Source organism: Babylonia areolata, chromosome 8, assembly GCF_041734735.1.
Source record: "Babylonia areolata isolate BAREFJ2019XMU chromosome 8, ASM4173473v1, whole genome shotgun sequence".
Lineage (NCBI taxonomy): Eukaryota > Metazoa > Mollusca > Gastropoda > Neogastropoda > Buccinidae > Babylonia > Babylonia areolata.
The window spans coordinates 36,928,434-36,950,512 of NC_134883.1; the positions used below are offsets into that span (position 1 = coordinate 36,928,434).

A 22,079-nucleotide genomic window follows, 5' to 3' on the forward strand; every position below is an offset into this window, starting at 1 on the left:
TGTGTGAGCCAGAACAGGTCCGAACGACCATTTTATTGCTCTCGTTTGGCTTTTCCTCTGGATCCCAAACCCACCCATCCCTCACCCTTACAATCCTACCCGCAACCTCCCCTCCCACCTGCACCCGATCCTTATTCCCCGCTCCCCGGGACTCACATTCACCACCAGCAGCTCCTTGTCGGAGAAGAGCTTGGTGTGGTCGTGACCAGGGAACTTGTGCAGCACAGGGTCCGGGTACAGCAGCAGGGGACCGAAGTTGGGCTCGTGTGATACGTTCTTCAGGCTGCTGACCCCGTCCAGTGAGAAGCCGTAGTGCAGCTCCAGGGGGCTGTCCACCGACACGTGGATGCCGGCACTGGTGACGGGGGAGCGCAGGCTGGGCACGGGGCACTCCATGGCCAGCGTGTTCTCTATCTCGCATGTCTTCGGTGGGTACGCGGTAAGAACAGTAGGATAAGGATGGAAGACGGGTATGATGTTCGTGGGTGGAGGGGTAAAAAAAGAGTAAGAATGTGCTGTAAAATTTGGTGTGAGTGCAATGTTTGAAGGTTTGGTCGAGTGTGTGAGCGTATCTGCAAGCATAACTTGTATATACTCATACACGCAAACAAACACACACACATACACGCGCGCGCCATTCAGGTAACAACCATCCATCTGCATTACACACGAATTTAGACACTACCCAGGTATTTTTCCGTTCCCTCTCCCGACCCTCCCTCTCACACATTAGCATGTTATTGTTTAAAAGACTTGAGTTCTCGCTCCTTATAAATGGATTTTTCCCTTAGTCACACACACACACTCGCGCGCACGCGAAAGAGCACACATAAACAAATACACACATATACACTTTTTTTTTTTTTTTACAAGACTGTGTAAGACTGTGTCTTGTAAACCTGCTGAGATTTTAGGACAAATGAAATCTGATTCTCATTCTGAATCTATTTCATAAGCATACTAATCTACATACACGGACACAGAAAACACACACACACACACATACACACACTTTTCACGGTAAGAAACTGACCTGTGTGAAGAAGTGACCGCCGTAGGTGAGGAAGAAGTGGGGTTTCTGAATGAGGTCCAGACCCATCCCTATCACTGTGACTGTGGTGCCACCGCTGCCATGAACCACAGCAATATTGTAACACTTTGACACTTAGCCGTGCATCGTCACACTGGTTGTCTATTGCAATCAGCAAGGCGCCGTTCTTTTCTCTTTTTTTTCTTCTTCTTTCTCTTCATCAAGTCTAAGAGTTTTCTGTTTCATTGTGGAACATTTTATATAAACGCTTTAATTTCTATTTCTTGTTACACATACACACATGACACGAGATCCCCCCGCACCCCCCCCCCCCAAACAACAACAACAACAACAACAACAAAAAAACACAACCAAACAAACACTACATGAACGGAATAAGGTTCATGTGAAGTATCTTTTGTATGTCTTATTTCATTATTTTCAAAGCCAAAATCTGAAACACACATGTGAATAGAGACATAGACAGATAGAGGCATGAAATATATAAATGCATGTATACATACATACATTTTTGTATCATAACGTGTCAAATCACATTTCATACTGTTTTACCTTATTTTGCGTAACGATACACATACCTATGCAGACATGTATGCCTGAATTCGGAGTTACACATATTATACATAAAGACAAAATTATTCCGCGCATGTCCAGAACACTGCGTTCTTGTGAATATTTCAATCATCATTAACATTTCTCTCTGTTTCGCACAAAAAGTTGACTACTGCATGATACCAACAGACAATCCAGATTACGAATATCACATCAGTAGCATGGCTTCATAGTTTCTGCCAGTAAAAATTAAATCACGGCATCGTGGAAATTTTTGTATCTTTAGCCTTTGATTTTTTTAAAAACCTATATGTATCACTGCGGTCCGCTTACATTTTAAGAATAATAATAATAATGATGATAATGTACATTTATTTTGCGCCCTTTCTCTCTAAGAGCTTACATGAAAGAAAAATATTACAAGTTACATAAATCATTCATGACCACTCTTTCTCACCCCCCCCCCCCACCCCTCCCAACACACACACTCTCCCTTTCCCACTCTTCATTCATCCAAAGTGAGCTGACATGGGTGGTGCTGGAGAACATGGAAGCTGAGAGTGCTTATAGACAGTTTTTAAAAAGATGAATTTTTAGCGATGAGCGAAAAGCAGAAATAGAATCAGATCCACAGATATGATGAGGAAGGTTGTTCCAGATGTGAGGAGCAGCAAAGAAGAAAGAACGTTCACCATAGGTTCTTGTATTGACACGAGGAAGTTTCAAAAGGTAACAGTCAGGGGAAGAGCGGAGATTTCCTGCGGGAGTGTAAACATTGCTAAGGTCAGAAAGATATGTGGGTCCTGCGGAGTGGAAAGCAAAACAGCAGACATGGAGCTTTTTATTTAATTCTCGCTTCAATGGGCAGCCAGTGCAGAGTGCGGAGGTGAGGAGAAATGCGATCAGTACGTGGGACTCTGAGTCAGACGGGCAGCATTGTTTTGAAGTTTTTGAGTTTTAGTTAGCAACCTCCCCCTCCTCGTTACCTCCCTTACCATTCCCTTTTGATTTCTCTTTCTACTGTTTTTGAACTAAATTCTGAAAAAAAAGGTTTTTTTAAAGAATTGTATGCATCTTAAATAGAAAAACATCCCCAAGAGTAGCGTCAGCAGTGATACAACAGCTGAATGTTTTGAAGAAAGAGACAGACAGACAGTACTGACCTGAGAATACTGATTTTGGGCTCGATCATGGTGATGATGGGGTCATTGGCGTATCTGAACGGCTCTGGGCTGGTTTGCTCATGACCGCCAAAGTTGAGCTTCACCTCCGCCTGGTCGTCAGACCCGGACTGCTTGGGTACCACACATTCCAGCACTGTGTGATTGCGTCTGTGACAGTGAAGGAAAACGGGTTGGTGTGTTGCGATTCAGTGAAAACAAAATGTACCCTTCAACGCATACACAGACACACACACACACAGACAAACACCTACACACATCACACACATACACACAACTACACACACACACACACACACACAAAACGCACTCACTTTATCACTTCACAGTTTCCTCCACCGATGGTCACTGACACGTCACTCCCGGTATCCATATGCGCGCCCTTAATGGCTACAGTAGTGCCCCCTGATCTTGGGCCGGTTTTGGGGACCAAGTCCGCAACTCTGGGCTCCTGCAAAAAGTGACTAGCACACTGAGACATCTGTAGCTTTCTGTTTCTCTTCCGCTGATCTCATGAATACTTGGTTGCTGTGAACTCCTCCAGTTACCTGCCTTCTGGAAATTCTTTTTTGACTCACTTGTGTAAACAAAGTGAGTCTATATTTTAACCCGGTGTTCGGTTGTCTCTGTGTGTGTGTGTGTGTGTGTGTGTGTGTGTGTGTGTGTGTGTGTGTGTGTGTCTGTCCGTGTGTCTGTGTGTCCGTGGTAAACTTTAACATTGACATTTTCTCTGCAAACACTTTGTCAGCTGACACCAAATTAGGCATAAAAATAGGAAAAATTCAGTTCTTTCCAGTCATCTTGTTTAAAACAATATTGCACCTCTGGGATGGGCACAAAAAAATAAAAAAATGAAGCCTAATTATATGCAAACTGCATTTACTGTTATATTTATATTTTTAGTATTCTCTAAACTTGGCACTTTGATCTGATATTCTGACACAACAACAAGAGCAGTCATTATTATCATTTTTTGTTCAAACAGGAACTTCATTTGCTAAGCATGGAAGTTTTATTTATTTTGCAAACGTTTTGGTGCAGATAGTAAAAAAGGGAAATTACTCTGTAATTAATGCTAGGGGACTTAATTTGCTTTAAACTGATCTTTCTCATCTTAAACATTACATTTTGAAATTATACTCGATACATAAAAACCTTGTGTGTTTTACTCTCAGTGTACAGGGCTTTCACTATGTTCATTCGCCCAAGTGGTCTTTTTCGGAAAATACTAAAATCAATATGACGAGTGGACTTTACAGATCTGTTGGCTGAGCCCTGAAGGTCATGGGCAAAAATCAGTTGCGTACACATATTTATACACATTCAAAGCGCGTGCTCATATTCTTCGCGAACGCCAACGACGCCATTTTGTTTCAAGTTGTTGACCTGCCCGTTCAATCCTATATTCAATGGACAATGCACGATAACATGTGATGGAAAGTTGGAGAAGGAGACCGTTAAATATTTATTCAGAGAAAGATTTGTGAACGCCTCATCACTTACTGGATTATGCCCCAAACTGCCATAAAAATATCCAGAATCAGTTGGAATTCACAGTTAAAAATTGTAAACCATGCGAGTTAATACCCTTGAACTGATCACGATGAAACGAAAAAATGTCCAGTCTTGACTTTTCTCAAAATGAAGTCCTTTTCACTTCTTACGACGTTTAGAAGTACTTGTACTTGGCTCTACATGTTATTAGTTTAACAAAATACTAAATTTTCATATCAGCTTTAAAACTATACAACTAGAATGAACATAAAAGAGAAATTGAATCGACCGTGTCATACTACATTCCCTGTGGGTGTAACTAAACTTGTACATCTATCTAGATCTAGTGAAAACGGCTAAATGTTGCAGTGTGATTGCGGCGATAGCCATTAAAAAGAATTTTTTATTGCCCTTAAAGATTTTTTGAATGCCCAAGATATACCAGAATAATATGATTTAAACAGCATTCTCACTGCGAATATCGCAACTGATTTATCGCCCTTTAAAAAAGTATGTTCAAATGTTAAATTTTAGAACGTCAGTTAAGGAGCCACGATAGTGTAATGGATAAGGCAGTTTCTTCTCACCAGAACACGCGGGATTCGAGTCTGGTTAGGACTTTTTTTCTTTTTTTTTTAACGCGAAGCTTTATAATAACAAATACAGAACACATTTTAACGATTAGATTTTTTTTTAAGTGTATCACAAGTGGGTCTTGAAGGCCTTGCCTCTCTTGTTGTTTGTTCTTTTCTTTCTGTCGCCTCATTCTTTTGCCCCGATACATTTTTTTTCTGGAAAGCCTTGAATAATTTTACAGGGCATTCTTACGATGTTGTTTTCTTTTTTGCGCCGAAGACAAGTGAGTTGTCAGTTTGCATTTGGAGGGGCGCGGGGGAGGTGAGGGGTTGTATGCCTGTTATTATATATAATTTTGTGTATTAGCCTATGTATATGATTAACTCTGTGTTCATGTTTTTTTTTAACCCTCTGGCGAAAAAATGACGAAACGGTCAATTTGAGAGGCGTGTTCTTAGTTCATGCGCAAGTACCAATTTTCTTCAATCTTCAAATTGGAAGGTCAGCCGTCATTACTGACTATTAATGACCTGTGTGCGCAGAGGCGTAAATACCTAACTAAAACCTAATTAGACCTATCTTTTCCTCCGGAGGGGGTGACAATGAGAAAGAGCATGTATACATACTCTCTCCCACCGTCACTCGCAGCGTCCCTCCGGGGGGAAAAAAAAAAAAAAGGGGGTGGGGGGGGGGTGACTAAACTGTGATCTTGTTCAGCTCCCTCTTGAAAGCTGCCAAGGAGGGAGCCTCTGCTGCTGTTGCAGGCAGGGAGTTCCAGACGGGGATGGTTGATGGGAAAAAACTGTATTTATAAGGGTCAGAGGAGGAGCTAAGATGGACAAATTTGTGTCGATGATTTGATCTTGTTCTGCCGGATCCTTTCTTGAGAAATTTGTCTGGAGGGATGTCTACAATGCCGTTGACCATTTTATACATCAGGGTTTTTGTTTCTTTGTTCTCGTTACACGGGGTCGATACTGATACTCGATTCAGCCTTGACATGACCCTGTATGATTGTCTGGTAAAGTAAAAATCATGATGATGACAATGAAGATAACAATGGTAGGCTCAATAATCATTAATCCTCGGCTGGTGTTCGGCACAAACTCTTTAATTGTCATTGTTGCCTCAACCTGAAAGACGTGGACCAGACCCCCTGACAACCTCCGACGCCCCGACTCCCTCGCTTCTTTCAAATCTGGCCTAAGAACTCAACTGTTCTCTCAGCTATAAGTTTAGACGTGGCATTTTCAACCAAACAATATACACTCCTACAAATGTGGTATGCTTGACTATGTGTGTATATATACGTACGTGAATATGAAATTATATACACGTGCGAATGTGTATATGCGAAAAGGTGTGTGTGTGTGTGTGTGTGTGTGTGTGTGCGTGTGTGTGTGTAGGCGCGCGCGCGCGCACGTGAGTGCGTGCATATGTGTGTGTGTGTGTGTGTAAGTGTTAATGTGTCTGTGTCTGTGATGTGTGTGTATGCATGGTTTGTGTGTGTGTGTGCGTGTGTGTGTGTGTGGACTGAACATTCATATCGATGTTTGCACCTGTGTGCACACGCACACACATAATCACACACATACACACACACACACTCGCGCGTGCATACACACACATGCGCACGCACACACACATAAAACATGCATGCACACACATCGTATGCATGCACACACACACACACACACACACACACACACACACAAACAACAACAAAACAACAACAACAACACATACACTTACAACAAAAGAGAAGTTGGAGTCGGACATGGCAGTGTACTTGTTGTCCACCACCACCACCACTGTCCCTGTCCTCTCTTTCTCCGTCACCTCAGTCTCACAAACAAACCTGACACAACACAAGTGACGTGATTAATAATAACCACCTTTTCGGTCTGTCTCACTCTCTTACTCGCTGACAGGGAAATAGCGCGATCCGTTAGAACGACATCACTGTTCTCCTTTAATTCAGGGTCCATAGGGGTGAAGTTCCATCCTACATTCCTCCTTCCAACACACACACACGCGCGCGCACGCACACAGAGTACGGCTGGAATACACATAGCAGAAAAATACCAGAATCATCTCCATATTTTCACACATGGATCCGTTCTTGATGACAAATATGCTGGAGCGGCTTTTTCTATTGCTGATTTTAAAGTTGAAAATTCTTACTTTATTGGAAAGAATCTTTCCATATCTGTGGCTGAGCTTGTTGCTATTATACAAGCTATGAACTACTTGATGTGCCGTTAAATACTTTTCTCGAAAACAGCATTCTTTGTTGATTCCAAATCAGTACTTTATGTTCTAGAATCATTTAGCTTTGAAACAAGACCTGACTTAGTTATTGAGGCAAATCATTTGGTACATTGTTTGAGGATTAAAGGGACTGAGGTCAGTTTTTGTTGGATGCCTTCTGATGTGGGCATTTATGGCAATGAAACTGCTGATAAAACAGCTAAAAGAGGAGCACAAGATTCAGAAAAATCGACAAAAATACATGTCCGACTTTCCGTGAAAGAGTCATACACTATGTAAGAAAAAACGACGGAAGGCAAAGTTTTTAAAACAGAAAGGGACATCATTCCCCAAGCATATTATTAAAGAAAAGATACCGAACCCATCAGCATGCTATACAAGATTAATAATCTCTACTTTCTTCCGTATAAAACCTGACGCGCTGAAGACAAAATATAGTAAAAATGTTATATGCATCTGTGGTAAGCAGTTCGGCTTGCATCATAGTTTGTTTCACTGTCGATTCATGACTTGGCTATCAACGAGGTCGGACGCATTTTTTGTGACCTCCGTGTGATTTCGCTCATCATCAGTCTTCTTCGTTTCTACTGTTCAACTTAGTATTATTGCTGCGATTCGCCCTTCCATTAGCATTCGATTGTTGTGTTGTTGTTTTCTTTCCAAGTGTCCCCCTCCCTGAATTTTGTCTTCTTCTTATATCACTCTCTTCTCGCCGTAATGGATAGATCGCTATCGTCTCAGTCAGTTAAGTACTAACGTGTTACCTGTCTTCATTCATGCATGAAATTTACCAGGTGAGGCAGACAAAACGCACTGTGATTCAGAAATATGAAATGATTGTGAAAAAAGAACAGGTTATGGTTTGATTCTTGGAGCGCAAAAACTTGGGGTGTGGAGAATTTATCCAGCAACTAATGAAGCGCGCACGAATCTACTTCAAAATGGAGTTGTTCTGCGTGGACTGTCTGTGACACTTTTCGATAAAACCCCCTTATAGTCTCAACAAGAGACGGCGAAACAGAGATCAAAACAACCAAGCTTACCATAGGGAACCTACCCATCTCCTCAATCGAGGAGATCCCTGACATGCTGAAGAAGTTAGGTGTCAAACCACGACCAGCTCTCTTCATGGAGCGCGACAGGGACGGTTCAGGCGGACTGACACGCTGGCTCACAGGACGCAGGTTCCTCTACATGGAAGTTCCAGAGCAGCCACTGCCAAAACGTGTGTTGGTGGGTCCCTTTAAAGCCATTTTGTTTCATGTTGAACAAAAAACAGCTCATGTTCATCCACAGCTGTGTGGGAAATGCCTGCAGAAAGGAAACTCCCCACTTTTGTGTGAAAATGACGTCATCTGATTGGTGTGCAAACAACAGGGCCACAAGTGAGGTTCCACAGAATGTTGAATGACTGACACCTCCCGAGCCACGCCTGTCCCACAGTCTACTGATGTCCAGATTGCAGCAAACCTTCTGACGATGGACGCCGCTCTCCCCTCTACTTGTGACCCCACCCACCTGCTGGCAGGGAATCCGGCCGCAGTGATGACAACGACAGCGCCAGAACAACCAGAAAGAGTAGACCCTGGGCCCCCAGGCCTCTGCACCACACGAAAATAGATCAAGGTCACACACGCCTGGTACACGTACGCGACGGAATTCCCCTACATCATCGAACAGCCCGATGTAATGTCCCAAATTCCCCCCACCCCCGCCCCCCTCGCGTATGTCCCCCGAGGGTCTTGTCAGTATCGCAAATTGTCCCCCGGGGGACTTGTCAGTGTCCCATGTCGTCCTCCGGGGGACTTGTCAGTATCCTAAATCGTTCCCCGGGGGTCATTTTAGTGTCCCGAAACGTCCCCCCCCCCCCCTCGCTGGTTCGGTCCCCCTCGACTTTCCTCAAAAATCGTCTCAAAACGTCCCCCCTTTTACCCCCCCCCCCCCCATCCCCAACGCGTAGCAGGGTAGAACTACCAAACACATCCACATGAGAGACAGACTGTACTCACATTTGAACAAAATATAGTGATACATGCACATAATTAGGATGAATCTGGTGCACCAGCAATACTATCTACAGTCATGAAATGTACTGCAACGTTATCAGGTCACTTAATTTCAGCTCTCTCTCTCTCTCTCTCTCTCTCTCTCTAACACACACACATATACACACACACAGCATTGTGTCAAAATGCTTCGAAGGTTTTTGCTGCGTGTGTTTGTGTGTGTGTGTGTGTGTGTGTGTGTGTGTGTGTCTTTCACAGTGGTTTCAACACGTGCCACGTAGAGATCGCCTTCTGTCAGGAACGGTATTTTGACAGCTACGGACTTGACTTCAATCAACCGCCACGGTCAGGAAACGTGTCCGAATTTGGCGCTCAGAGAAGTCACTCTTTTCTCAAAGCCTCTTTACTACGGGATATATACGGACTGAAGAGCTATTCCGTTTTAGGATGTATTAAATTCAGATTCAGATTTATGTGCACAACGTGAAGAACATGGCGTCGTGATTTCAAACGGGTTCTCTAAAGCATAAAGTTCGCCGCATTTTGATTTTTTTTTTTTTTAAATGTGAAAAATAAAAATACAAACCGTTTGAGAATACGGATCGACGCGCGAGTACGACCAATGGAAAACGAACCAATCACACATATATGTGCCCTTGATTTTCAAAACGGATTTACACGGATCTTTATTGGGCCCATGGGTCTCTCAGATTTATGGATTTTGGTAAATTTACGGAAAAATCGCATCTTGTTGGGGTCCGGGGTAGGGTGTGTGTGGCCGGGGGTGTGGGTGGCGTTGTTCTGGGCTGGCATTCCTTGATCCATCCTTCCACCTCTCCCTCTCTCGTCCACCACAAATTAACAGATGCAAATAAAAGGGTAGTACTACTGTAATAGCCTGCACTGAAGCTCTTCTCCAGTGATATATATGGTGGAAGGGAATGAATGAAATAGATAAGTAAATAAACATATAAGCCTAGTGTATCGGAAACAGGAGGGTAACTTATATAGGTCATCTCTATGTTCCCCTAAATCAAAATTTTGTGGGTCTTTGCTCCACCAGGTCAGTGGTCCTTCTCGTCAATGTTCCCCCAGGTCTATGACCACCGCTGACCACCGTTGACCACAGCCCCAAAGTTTTCAGATTGTGTTATTTGTCACGTTTTTGCATTGTGATGTCTTGATGAGATTTTATGACCGCTGCCTCTTTACAATTTCAAAGGACCAATATCTGAAGAAACCCGATTTGAAGAAATCACTTAAAAGATTAATAATTTTTTTTAAAAATTAAAAGATCTCGGCGTTCTTTGAAACAAACAAGACAAAATGTATTTCCCTTGTGAAGAAAACTGGTGATTTTGAAAACACACACACACACACACACACACACACACCAGCTCCCATGACATGCATGCAAACACATATACATGCGCATGCATAATTTCACAGTTTCGCCGCCGTTTTGTGGTTACACATATCTACAGGCGTCGCAAAATGGGTACCTTAGTCCTTGAATATGAAGTCCAGCATGTTGTTCTGTCTAATGCAATGACAAAAAATATAACAAAATGTAATAATCAGGTGATAGTCTTTGGACACTTGCCGAAAGTCAAATGCTGGAAATACGTTAGTGAAATTTCCAGTAATTTCACGATACACTGCAAAATACACAGCTGTCCAGTACATTCTGGTTAATAGTCTAGCCGCACATGATAGATGCCATATGAACGGTTTGAACCCATGCCCCAGAGCAGGACTATAAATGGATTAAATAAGAAAAGACTTGTGACAATTCATTTTCTTAAAAGAAATAACATGTAGTGTTGTATCCCCTGACAGGGTATGATAATTTAATCAAAAAGATCAAATTGTTCCCGCCTCAATCATATTAGTATTATTCTGCATACAGACACATACAGAGACAAACACACACACACACGCGCGCGCGCGCGCAGAGCCGAATCATGGTGGGGGGTAGGGGAGGCGGGAGAGGGGGGGACGTTTTGGGACGGGTGCTTTGTTGAAGGCAGGAGGGGGTGGGGGGGGGGGGGGGGAGAGAACGAAACAGCATTAGGGGGGGGGGGGGGAGGGGGCGTCCCAGAACGTCTCCCGGGGACGATTTAGGACACTGATAATGGTAAGTCCCGCGGGAGACCTACGGAAGGGTGGGGGTGGGGGGGGGGGGGGTGTGGGGGGGGGGGGGGGGGAAGAGTTGGGACGTTATACCGGGAAAGTTATCCAGACAGGAAGTCGACCCATGGAAGAACTTCAGGATGCAGGACATGCGTTAACTCACTCAGTACGGCCAGTCCTCTCTTCTCCTCTACACAGACCCCCTCGGATGTCCAGTGGGTGTCTGAATGACCCACCCTTTAGCTTCCGTCATCAAAATTGTGGTATTCTTTGTCAACATCTACCTCTTCAGTATAAGAGCCTTCCGCTTGCAATATTTTGATGATGGTAATTCGGGTGAAAGGCAGTTAGCGTCGTCTCTTTCGCCCGTTCGTATGGAAAGAGTTAAGACACTGGTGACGTACCTCAGGACAGTGAGAGTGTGCCAGAATCAAACACTGACACTACCAGCGGCATGGGCTGAGCTGACGTTGAGTTTGTTACGTCTCTTCCGCACTGATCATGGACTGTCCTCGGACGTGAGTTTGATGCGTGATTCTTGTTTGGATAATAATCGTTCATTCCCCTCCTCCACCCCCTGTCATGTGCCGTTTGTATAGATGGTTTACGGATTTCATTTCTTCCCCCCCCCCCCCCCCCCCCCACACACACACACATCAGTACCCTCAGATTCCCCTCCTTGTACCCCATCAGTCAGTTATCGACTGTGATCAGGAAATCTAAATCTTTAAAACGGTTAACGTCTCATCCTGCACCCTTGTCGCTGTTGATGTGTGTGATGACCTGATCCTCTCCCCAATAGCCCTACCCTCCCCTTCTTCCCCTTCCCCCACGTACCCTCTCCATTAATGTTCCTGTCAGTCCATGGTAGGCTGTTTTTGATCGTCAAAATTATACGGACGATATATCGATTTATAACATTTATGGTGATGGTCAACATAAATCCTACACCCCGCCTTCTCTTTCCACGCCCCCCCCCCCCCCCCCCCCCCCGTCTTGCCCCGCTTCCGACTTCCCACTCCCTTTGTCCAGTCAGCCGATACAGGCTGCACTCCGTCAAGAATGAAAAAAAATAAATGGACAGTGTCCCACAATGTACCGTAAATGCTAATGGTTTGCGGAATAACCTGAGAAGAAAAACGCTTTTCAAATGTTTGAAACAGAAGCAGTATGACAATGTATGTTTGCAAGAAACATTTATTTTGTAAAGAGATAAAGACGTATGGGAAAACGAATGGGGTGGTCAGATATTTTGTTCATCAGCCTCTAATCATAGCAAGGGTCAAGTCACCCTGGTAAGACAGGGCTTTTTTCTGTTCTTTTTTCCCTTGTACAGAAGGTTATATTTTTCAACATCTTCTCCATTACAATTTCACATGGAATTCCACACCAATAAAGCAGAATAAAAATTACACCACCTTTAGCGATAGCGGTAATACACATATACATGTATAATATGGTGACAGTTTGCAAGGGTGTTTTTAGTTAAGAAACAAATAACTCTGACGAACAAGCAAGAATGTAAGAAATAAAGAAGATAAAAAACAAACAAACAACCACACCCACAAAAAACAACCCCCCAAACAAACAAAACAACAACAACAACAAAGAAATAACAAACACAGATCTCAGAACATTACATTTTCAATCTCAGCTCACAGCATACATTAACAGTCAAATCTCATGGATCACAGGGAACATCCGAATCACAACCCAGTCAAACCAAGATTTGTCAATACAATGTTTCCACACCTGTTGTGAGGTGATTCACCTCTGGCTTAGAAGATTAGAATCCATATTCCATCACTAAATCTAAATAGGGTAGCCACTTAATAGAGAAATCTCGATAATTCCTTTCAACTAGGTGTATTTGTTGTTCTGTTGTGTACTTGTGCTTGAGTCTATGGCTGCGTGTAAACTTGGTTTAACCTTATTAATTCTACACTTATGCATAAAGAATTTTGCCCATAAAACTATCAAATGAAAAACATTATCTGTTTTCGTTATATCATCAGTGCCAAACAAGATAAATTCAAAACTGAGGGACAATCTTTCAGTTTTCACATTTTTCTTTAAGTTTATTTTCAAACTGAAGCCAAAACGTTTGTATAACTGGGCAAAACCACAAATAATGCTGCACTTTTTCGGTGTCACAAAAATTACAGTTGTCATTATCAGTCACACCCATCACTTTTAGGATATTATTTGACACAAGGATTCTATGGCATAATTTGATCTGAAACCATTTAAACTTTATTTCCTTCATTTTCTTTATTTAAAAAAAAAAATCTCCCAATCAATTTGTGTATTTAGCTTATTTTCCCATTTCATAAAGGCTTTCATGTCAAATATTTCAATTTTTTGCAATAGTAATTCATAGTATGGTTTTATTCCTTTGCTTATTCAACATAATATTTGTAATGCCTTACTGTCTTTGTTCTTCTTGCTATTTTCAAACTGTTTGTTCCTTTTTCTTGCATATTCTTTAACTGCTTGTGTACAGCTTATGAAGTTCAAGAAGTTTCACTTGTAAGCCATATTTCCTTGAAAATTCTTTATAATTTAAGAATTGGCCTTTTTCATTTAGAACATCCTTCACAAAAAATATATCTTTATCTAACCATGCATTAAAGTGAAACTAGTTAATGTTGAATTTGAACTTGTTATTGAAAAAAAAGGTTCTGCTACAATTTCTTATTATTATTCAATTCTACTTGGGTACAAAATCTATCATAAGCATCATATACATCTCTCCAAAACTTATTACCTTTCTTAAGAAATCTTTTAGAGACATAGTTTTTGTAATTTATTTATTTCAGATTGTAAAGTCTATAGTATTTTCTTCCATCTAAAACATGCAGTGAGCATTTTTCGTACCCAGGATAGTTTCAGTACTTGTACAAAAGCCTGTAAGTTAGGTACTCCAATTTGCCCGCTTTCTACATCATGCACTGCATACATTCGTTTCAGTTTGTCTTGTGTTTTGTCAAAGACAAATTGAAAACACATGTCTTGTAGCTGTTTTACATCACTGTCAGGTTGGTTTGGTAACAATATCCATAGATAAACCAGTTTGGACAGAATAATTGATTTGAGCACAGCCACCCTGCCCATAGGTGTTGATATTCTTTTCGACCAAATATTAAATAATGTTTTTATTTCGACAAATTTATCCGACATGTTAATTTCCGTTAAATTTGATAGATCATTTGAAAGCCAAAGACCAAGAATTAAACATTTTGGAGGGTTCCATTCCATACGTTGGTTCTCTAAGTATGTTATATTTGAGTTTTTCTTTTTACCTAACCAAACATTAAGTTTTTTTCAAACTCTCATAATACATGAAACGATTTTTCATAAGACTTTGTCTCCTTCCAATGGAAATGATGTGTCATCAGCAAACTCACTTATTTCAAATTCCGTGTCTGATATCTGTATTCCTTTGGTTTCTTTGTCTTCTCTAATTTTACAAGCTAATATTTTCTGCACACAAGATGAATAAATATGGTGATATAGGGTCATCCTGACGACAGCATCTGTGTAGTGTAAGTCTGTGACATCTTTCCATTAATAATTACACGAGCTTTAATGTTTTTGTTTTTGGGTTGTGTTGTTGTTGTTTTTTATAACAAGTGCATATCCATTTTCTGATATCATTTCCAAAACCAAATGTTTCAAGAACATTTCCCATGTAATCCCAGTATACGGACTCGAAGGCTTTTTTCAAAATCAGTTGAACCAATAACCCAGGTAATTGTTTTACATCTAAGTAATGTATCATGTCTTATAATAATCGAATGTTATCTCCAGTATACCTCCCTGAAATAAACCCAGTCTGATCGTCATGAATTAGTTTTGGTAACACTGTTTTAATTCTGTTTGCTATGCAAGCTGAACTGATTTTATATATGACATTCAGTAGTGAGATAGGTCTCCAGTTTTTTAGGTATTCCCTTGGTTTATCTCCCTTGGGTATACAGGCTATCAGCTCTTCTCTTTGTGTGATTGACATTTCACCTTTAACAAACCCTTCATTTATTGACAGAATCACAAAGTCCCCAAGCAGTCTCCAGAAGTACTTTCAAAAGTTTACTGTCATCCCATCTGTACCGGGGATCTTGTCATTCTGCATATTCTTTAACACTTATGATGCTTCTTCTTTTGTTATTGATACTTCCAGTTGGTCGGATTCAATTTTGCTTAATTTGCTTAATTTGGGTAAATTTGTTAAGTAATTACTAAGCTCTATATCTTGTGATTTTATTTCTTTATATAAATCACTGAAGAATGTCTTTGTTTCCTCTAGCATTTCATCACTTTCGGTTAACAGTCTGTCATCATCCGATACTAATTTTAACATTTGTTTGCTAACAAAATGTCTTTTGTCTGATGTACCGAAGTATTTGTTTATTTTCTTTCCTTGAGATGCCCATCTTGCTTTTGATCTTAGGATTATGCCTTCCATTTTTGATTTCCTAATTTCAGTTAGCTGTGTCTTACGTTACTCTTATTTAAGAGAAGTATATTTAGTTCAGTAAGGGGTGATTTTTTTCTAATGCTTGCATTTCCTCTTCTAAGTGGTGTTCAGTTTGTATCAATTCTCTTTTCTTCTTTATACTGTATGAAATGGATTTTGTTCTAATTTCCATTAGAAGTGTATCTAAGAACAACTGGTCCGAAATCACAAACTGTATCTGGTCACTGTTTATTTGTTTGAATTTTTCTCTTGCATAAGTTAGCACTGCATACTGTTGTTTCATTTCTTCAACAGTGTCATTAATCAGTTTTGCATATTCATGGTCTTTGAGTAACGATGGATTAAATTTCCAAAGGCTTCTGTTTCTTTCTTCAGCTTTGAATACTATTTCTATAAATATTACAGAATGATCACTTCGATAACCAAATACAATGTCTGAATTCTTTACATTAGTGATTAAGGATTCAGAAATTATAAAGAAGTCAAGACGACACTGTTGAAAAGGGCTGGTTCTTCTCCTATATCTGAAAACTTCAGGGTTCAGTTCTCTCCAACTGATTATAGTCTCATGGTATAGAAGAAATTTAAGCATAAGTGGAAAAATATGTGTAATTATGGCATTTTTGATATCCCAATTCATTTGTCTTACAGTCCTTGGTTCTCCCTACCCATGTGCTAAATGAGTTGAACACAATACTGTTTATATTTCTCTGGAAAAAAGAAATACATAAATACTCGCGCTTTTGAGACGGAAAAACGGGTAGTCGTATTCAATGACACCGAAAAAGGTGGATTGAAGATGACTGACGTAAAAACAATGCAGTTATATTTCATGCTTACATGGGCCCTGAACTTACTGCAAACAAATGGGGAGGCATGGTCGATTATCCCAACGTTTCTGTTTTCTAACCTTGGTGTCATTCTATCCTGTTTCATGTCAGATACACCCCCCAAGTTATTCTCCGGTTCAGGCCATATTGAAGCTGTGTTTTGGAAACATGTTTTTAATGTCTGGTTAGAGAATGTGCATAAACTGAAGGTTGATGGTTCTAGCAATCTCATCTCCATAAGTCATAACTGCTTGAGGAATATCTCTAGAATAGTTTACAGGAAGAAATGTTTATTCTTCAAAGACTGGGTTTCTGCATAAATTTGTTTCATTTCACACGTAGTTAGAGATGGTTATATAGTGCCTTTTGAATACGTATGTCAGAAGATTGGCCGAAAGCCGAGACGTCAGTTCGAATACAATGCTCTCTGCACTGCCCTGCGCACACACACAGCTGAATCGCTGTTAAATTCCAATAACAAAGATCAGTTCACTTTATTAAATGGGCACTTTAAATTTACCCCTCAAAACATATGGCATCGACTAATGAAAGCATGAACAACCCAACCATGTGCAGAAAATCTCTGGTATCGAAAATACGGGCTAGCCTTGACAGAGCATCACTGGTTAATACCAAGTAAATGCACACAAGAAATAAGACTCTTACAATGGAAATACTTCACATTTACCCTTCAAACATCCTCTTGTTCAAGATGGGTCTAAGAAATTCAAGTGAATGTTCCTATTGTGCAGACAATGACTATCTTGAACACCTTTTTTGGAACTGTCCAAAAATTAAAAAAAGGTCTGGAACTAGTGTTCAGGTCATATTTTCAAGACGACAAATCAACAGATCTCTCTTAAAAAAACGGACGTTCTCTTTGGTTGCAGCCCGGAGGACGGAAAGAGTACTTTTGTTCAGTATGTGAATCATGTAATTCTAATTACAAAAATGGTCATTAGTATATTTTGATACGGACATAGATTTGATGTAACTGTTCTGTTTGAAAAATAAATTAAGAAAATGAAGGAACTTCATTTCTAAAATAAATTTAAAAAAATATCCTTTTCAGGGCAAGAAGAGGAGACAAAGGCATCTACAGGTGCGCGCGCTCAAGCGTCCACACACACACACACACACACACACACACACACACACACACTCACGGGCACACACACTCACAGACTAACTTACAGAACTCGAACTCAAACATTGTACCCAGTGTGCCTTTCTTTTAACCCCTCTTTCCACGTGCTACGATACCCAAACCGCTGTTTATTCAGTGTGCCTTCCACCTTCTTTTCACGTGCTTCTTTGATTATGCTGCACATCATCAGTTTTTGCTGCATGTGTGTAAGTAAATGTCAACAATTTCTCCGGGTTGTTTTTATTTATATATACTTATTCATTCCTTTTTTATACCGATAGATTTTTTTCATTAAAATCAAAACAAAAACAAAAAAAACAAAAAAAAAACACCCAACCCAGCATGAACAATGATTCACGAGTACAGCATCGTCAGCGTAGACATAGTACGTTATAACTTTTCCATTTTCTTCTTCTTTTCTTTTTTTGTAAACTTCATTTAAGACTGTCATGTCATTTGAAATATTAGAAAAAAGATAAAAATCTTTTGTCACTGAAAATAAATAGAAATGTGTAAATGGGTGAGCGTTGTATATGTAAAACTTAGTTACTATGTTTTGTATATCTTCATTGCTTTTTGTTTACTTTTGTGAAAAATGAATTAAAAACTTACAACTTAAAAAAGAAAAGAAAAAAAGAAGAAGTTTGTTTCACTGTCAGCAGTACGTGCCTTCTTGCCCAAGTATTTCAAAGAGAATAGCTATTCTGCAGATTATTTTGGGGAAGTTATTTCTAACGATGTTCTCATGGTCGAACTTTCAAAGGCATTCGTTCACAGCCCTATTTCTACATTCTTTTTATGGACTTCAGAATTGTGTTAATGGTTTTAGTTATTATTATCATTATTGAATTGTTACTATTAAATCCAACTGCATGTTAGTCATGCATTTCTTTGTAGTTTTCTACCTTGTCTGTTTTTTCCTGACTTCTCCTCCACCCCCCTTTTTTTTCATCGTCTAATATGATATTATCATTATCATACTATTTTTCAAGCATACGATCCGGACGTGTGTTTCACAAGGTGGTAGGATTTTCAGTAAATACTTAGGATATACTGACTGTCAGGTACCAAACGTTTGTAACCTGCTTGGTGTGACACCATGCCATCTAGACAGCTGGACTTTCGATCAAGATGCGGCGCTTTTCTGCCAGTATCCCTTCAATTCATCTGGAAACGGGCAGTGTTCAAGAAGAAAATAGGGTTTTCCATATTGACAGTTCGCACTCGCCCAGGCGGTATTTTGCTTGGAATGACCCTGGTGTATTTGTTCTGGGGGGCAAATTTGTTCCGGCGTCGTGGAGACTTACTTTTACGCTGCGGGGGCATTGAATATATAACCTGGACCCAACCGCGACCAAGGCTTATCTGGTTCCTCTGGCAGCATGCGGCAAACCCGGTGTAACAGGCCAGATCTTATCCCTGGGTGGTTCTTACCCCGGGTAAGAAGTAGCCTAGGCCATTTCTTATCCCTCCTGGCTGGAATATACCCCCTGTGTACACTTCGCTCACCCAACCAGTCTGTATCACTTTTACACATAAAACACATGATGATAATGATGATGATGATTATGATTATAATAACAATACTAAAAGTAACAACAACAACAACAACAATAATAATAATAATAATAATAATAATAATAATAATAATAATAATAATAAAGGGAATGTATATAACTCCTTCCGACGCTCAAGCCACTTTGCAATTAATGCAAAAACGTGATGTGATGATGTTCGTCAATAACGTGATGTGATGATGTTCGTCCTTCAGATTCGAAGATGACCATGGCTTCAAGAGTCAGATGGAAGAACTGTGGCTGTGGGTCCAGAGGTGACTGGTGAGGCCAATCCGGGCCCTGAAGTCTCGCCCTGAAGTGGATGCTGCTCGGGCCTTGCGCACAGCACGCTTCCGTTGCACCTCGGTGATGCGCCTGGCTTCAGCTGCACGGGCTTTTGTGGTGATTATGCTGTGCCAAGCTGGACGGTCCAGAGCAAGTGTCTCCCATGTGTTGATGTCGACGCCCAGGACTTTGAGGGACTCTTTGAGGCAGTCGTGGTAGCGTTTCTTCTGTCCTCCAACTGAGCGCTTGCCCTCACACAGCTGTCGGCTGTCTGACAATCTCACCATATGTCCAGCCCACTTGGCTTGGACATTCTGCAGAAGGGTTTAAACGCTACAGAGGCCAGCTCGTTCCAGGACTTCCGTGTCGGGGACTTTGTCCTGCCACCTGATGTGGAGAGTCTGCAGAGACAGTTCAGGTTGAGCTGTCTGGCGTGTCTGCTGTAGACAGTCCAGGTCTCGCTGGCGGAAAGGAGGGTGGTAAGGACCACTGCACAGTAGACCTTCAGCTTAGTGGTAGAGCTGATTTGTCTCCGCTCCCAGACGTTCTCACGGAGTCTTCCAAAGGCAGCGCTGGCTTAAGCAATCCTGTTTTTGACGCTAGCGTCTATGTTCACACACACAGACAAACACACACACACCGCCACCCCCACCCACCCACAGACATACTCGTATGTCCTTCACATGCCATGCCACGCCCGCTCACATCATGCTCACTTTCAGACAACATCAGAGAGGTTAACAGTGACCTAGATGGCATGCAGTGCAGGGGAGCATGTCTATGTTTCCCCAGGTCTAAGTTCTCCCAGGTCTATATTCCCCTAGGTCTAAGTTCCCCCAGGTCTATGTTCCCCCACAGCTGACCATGGTTGACCACAGTTCAAGAGTGCTCAGACTGCATTATGTTGTCGCATTTGTACATTATGTCTTCGAAGATGTTTGACCACTGTATGACCACTGCTGACCACTATCAGAGTTCAGCTTGCATCACACTGTATGCAATATTGAAACGTTTTAGCAGGATTTCACGAAACTGTTGGCCATTACTGACCAGTACTTGCCACTGCTGACCACTACGTCAAATTCTTCAGATTGCGTTGTTTTGTCACATTTGTGCATTATCAAGACGTCCTGGTTTTTTTTGTTTTTGATTTTATTAACTGCAAACTGACCACTGCTGACCGCTGACTACCACTGACCGTTGACCATTGCTGACCAACCCTGGTCACTGACAACCACTACCCAGTGACCACCACTTACCACTACTGACCACTACAGTCCACTGACTACTACTGACCACTGCTGACAGCTATCCACTGCTGCCCACCACTGACCGCTGACTACTGCTGATCACCGCTAACCACTGACCACTACTGACCACTGCTGCCCACCATATACTGACCAGCGGTGACATCCACTGACCACTGATGACAACTAATGCTGACCACCACTGACCACTGCTGAGCAACATTGACCACTACTGACTACTAGCATTACTGATCACTTACAACCGCTAACCACTGACCGACCAGAACCAACCACTGACCACTATATACTGACCACTTATGACTATCGACTTCTGACCACTACTGACCACTGCTGACCGCTTCTGACCACTAACCAGTTATGACCACTGACCACTTCTGACAACTGACCACCGCTGCCCAGCACTGACCACTGACTTCTGCTAACCACTGACATCACTGTCCACTAATAACCACCGTTGCCTATTACTGTCCACTGCTGACCGCTGACTACTGCTGACCACAATCACGGAACACTATTGACCACCACTGACCACTATATACGGACCACTACTGACCACATTGACCACCATTAACCGCGGACAACTACTGACCACTGCTGACCACTGCAGATCACTGACCACTGTCGACGACCATTGACCACTACATACTACTGACTACCAGTGAGCATGACTGACCACTACTGACCGCCACAGGCCACCACTGAGTGGTGACCACCACCGACCACTATGGACCACTGACCACCACTGACCACTACTGACTGCTGACCATTGCTGACCACTGCTGACAAGCACCCAAAAGTGTATGTATGATTAAACAAACATATGTTTAGGGGAATATAGACTTGGGGGGTATACAAACCTGGGGGAACATAGACCTGGAGTAATATAAACCAGGGTGAACGTAGACCTACTAAAAACGTTTTTTTGGGATTGTCGACCTAGGGGAATATAGACTGGGAGAACAAAGACCTTGGGGAACAATGACCCAGAAAACGTAAATTTCAGGGATCATAGACCCATGGGAACATAGACCTGGGAGAATATAGTCATGTAAGAACTTGTAGCTGGCTAAAGGAAAATTCTGGGGAACATAGACCTAGAGGAACATAAAGCTGACCCCCCAAATCATCTGCAAAATAAACCGCTAAACCATCATTTCATGGAGTGTTCGCGCGCGCGCGCGCGTGTGTGTATGTGTGTGTGTGTGTGTGTGTGTGTGTGTGTGTGTGTGTGTGTGTGTGTGTGTGCGTGCGT

General features: G+C 41.7%; 1 protein-coding gene across 6 annotated transcripts in view; it reads right to left on the bottom strand.

The window, feature by feature from the left end:
• The window catches only part of LOC143284775 (hepatocyte growth factor receptor-like), a 231,207-nt gene that overhangs the window by 111,864 nt on the left and 97,264 nt on the right, over nt 1-22,079 (bottom strand). For all 6 annotated transcript variants that reach the window (XM_076591767.1, XM_076591766.1, XM_076591762.1 and 3 more), the window contains 5 exons: nt 6,607-6,712; nt 3,099-3,235; nt 2,767-2,934; nt 1,034-1,127; nt 157-423 (listed from right to left, as the gene is read on the bottom strand). In XM_076591767.1, the coding sequence (XP_076447882.1) occupies nt 157-423; nt 1,034-1,127; nt 2,767-2,934; nt 3,099-3,235; nt 6,607-6,712 (772 nt within the window). The remainder of the gene's footprint in view (nt 1-156; nt 424-1,033; nt 1,128-2,766; nt 2,935-3,098; nt 3,236-6,606; nt 6,713-22,079) is intronic.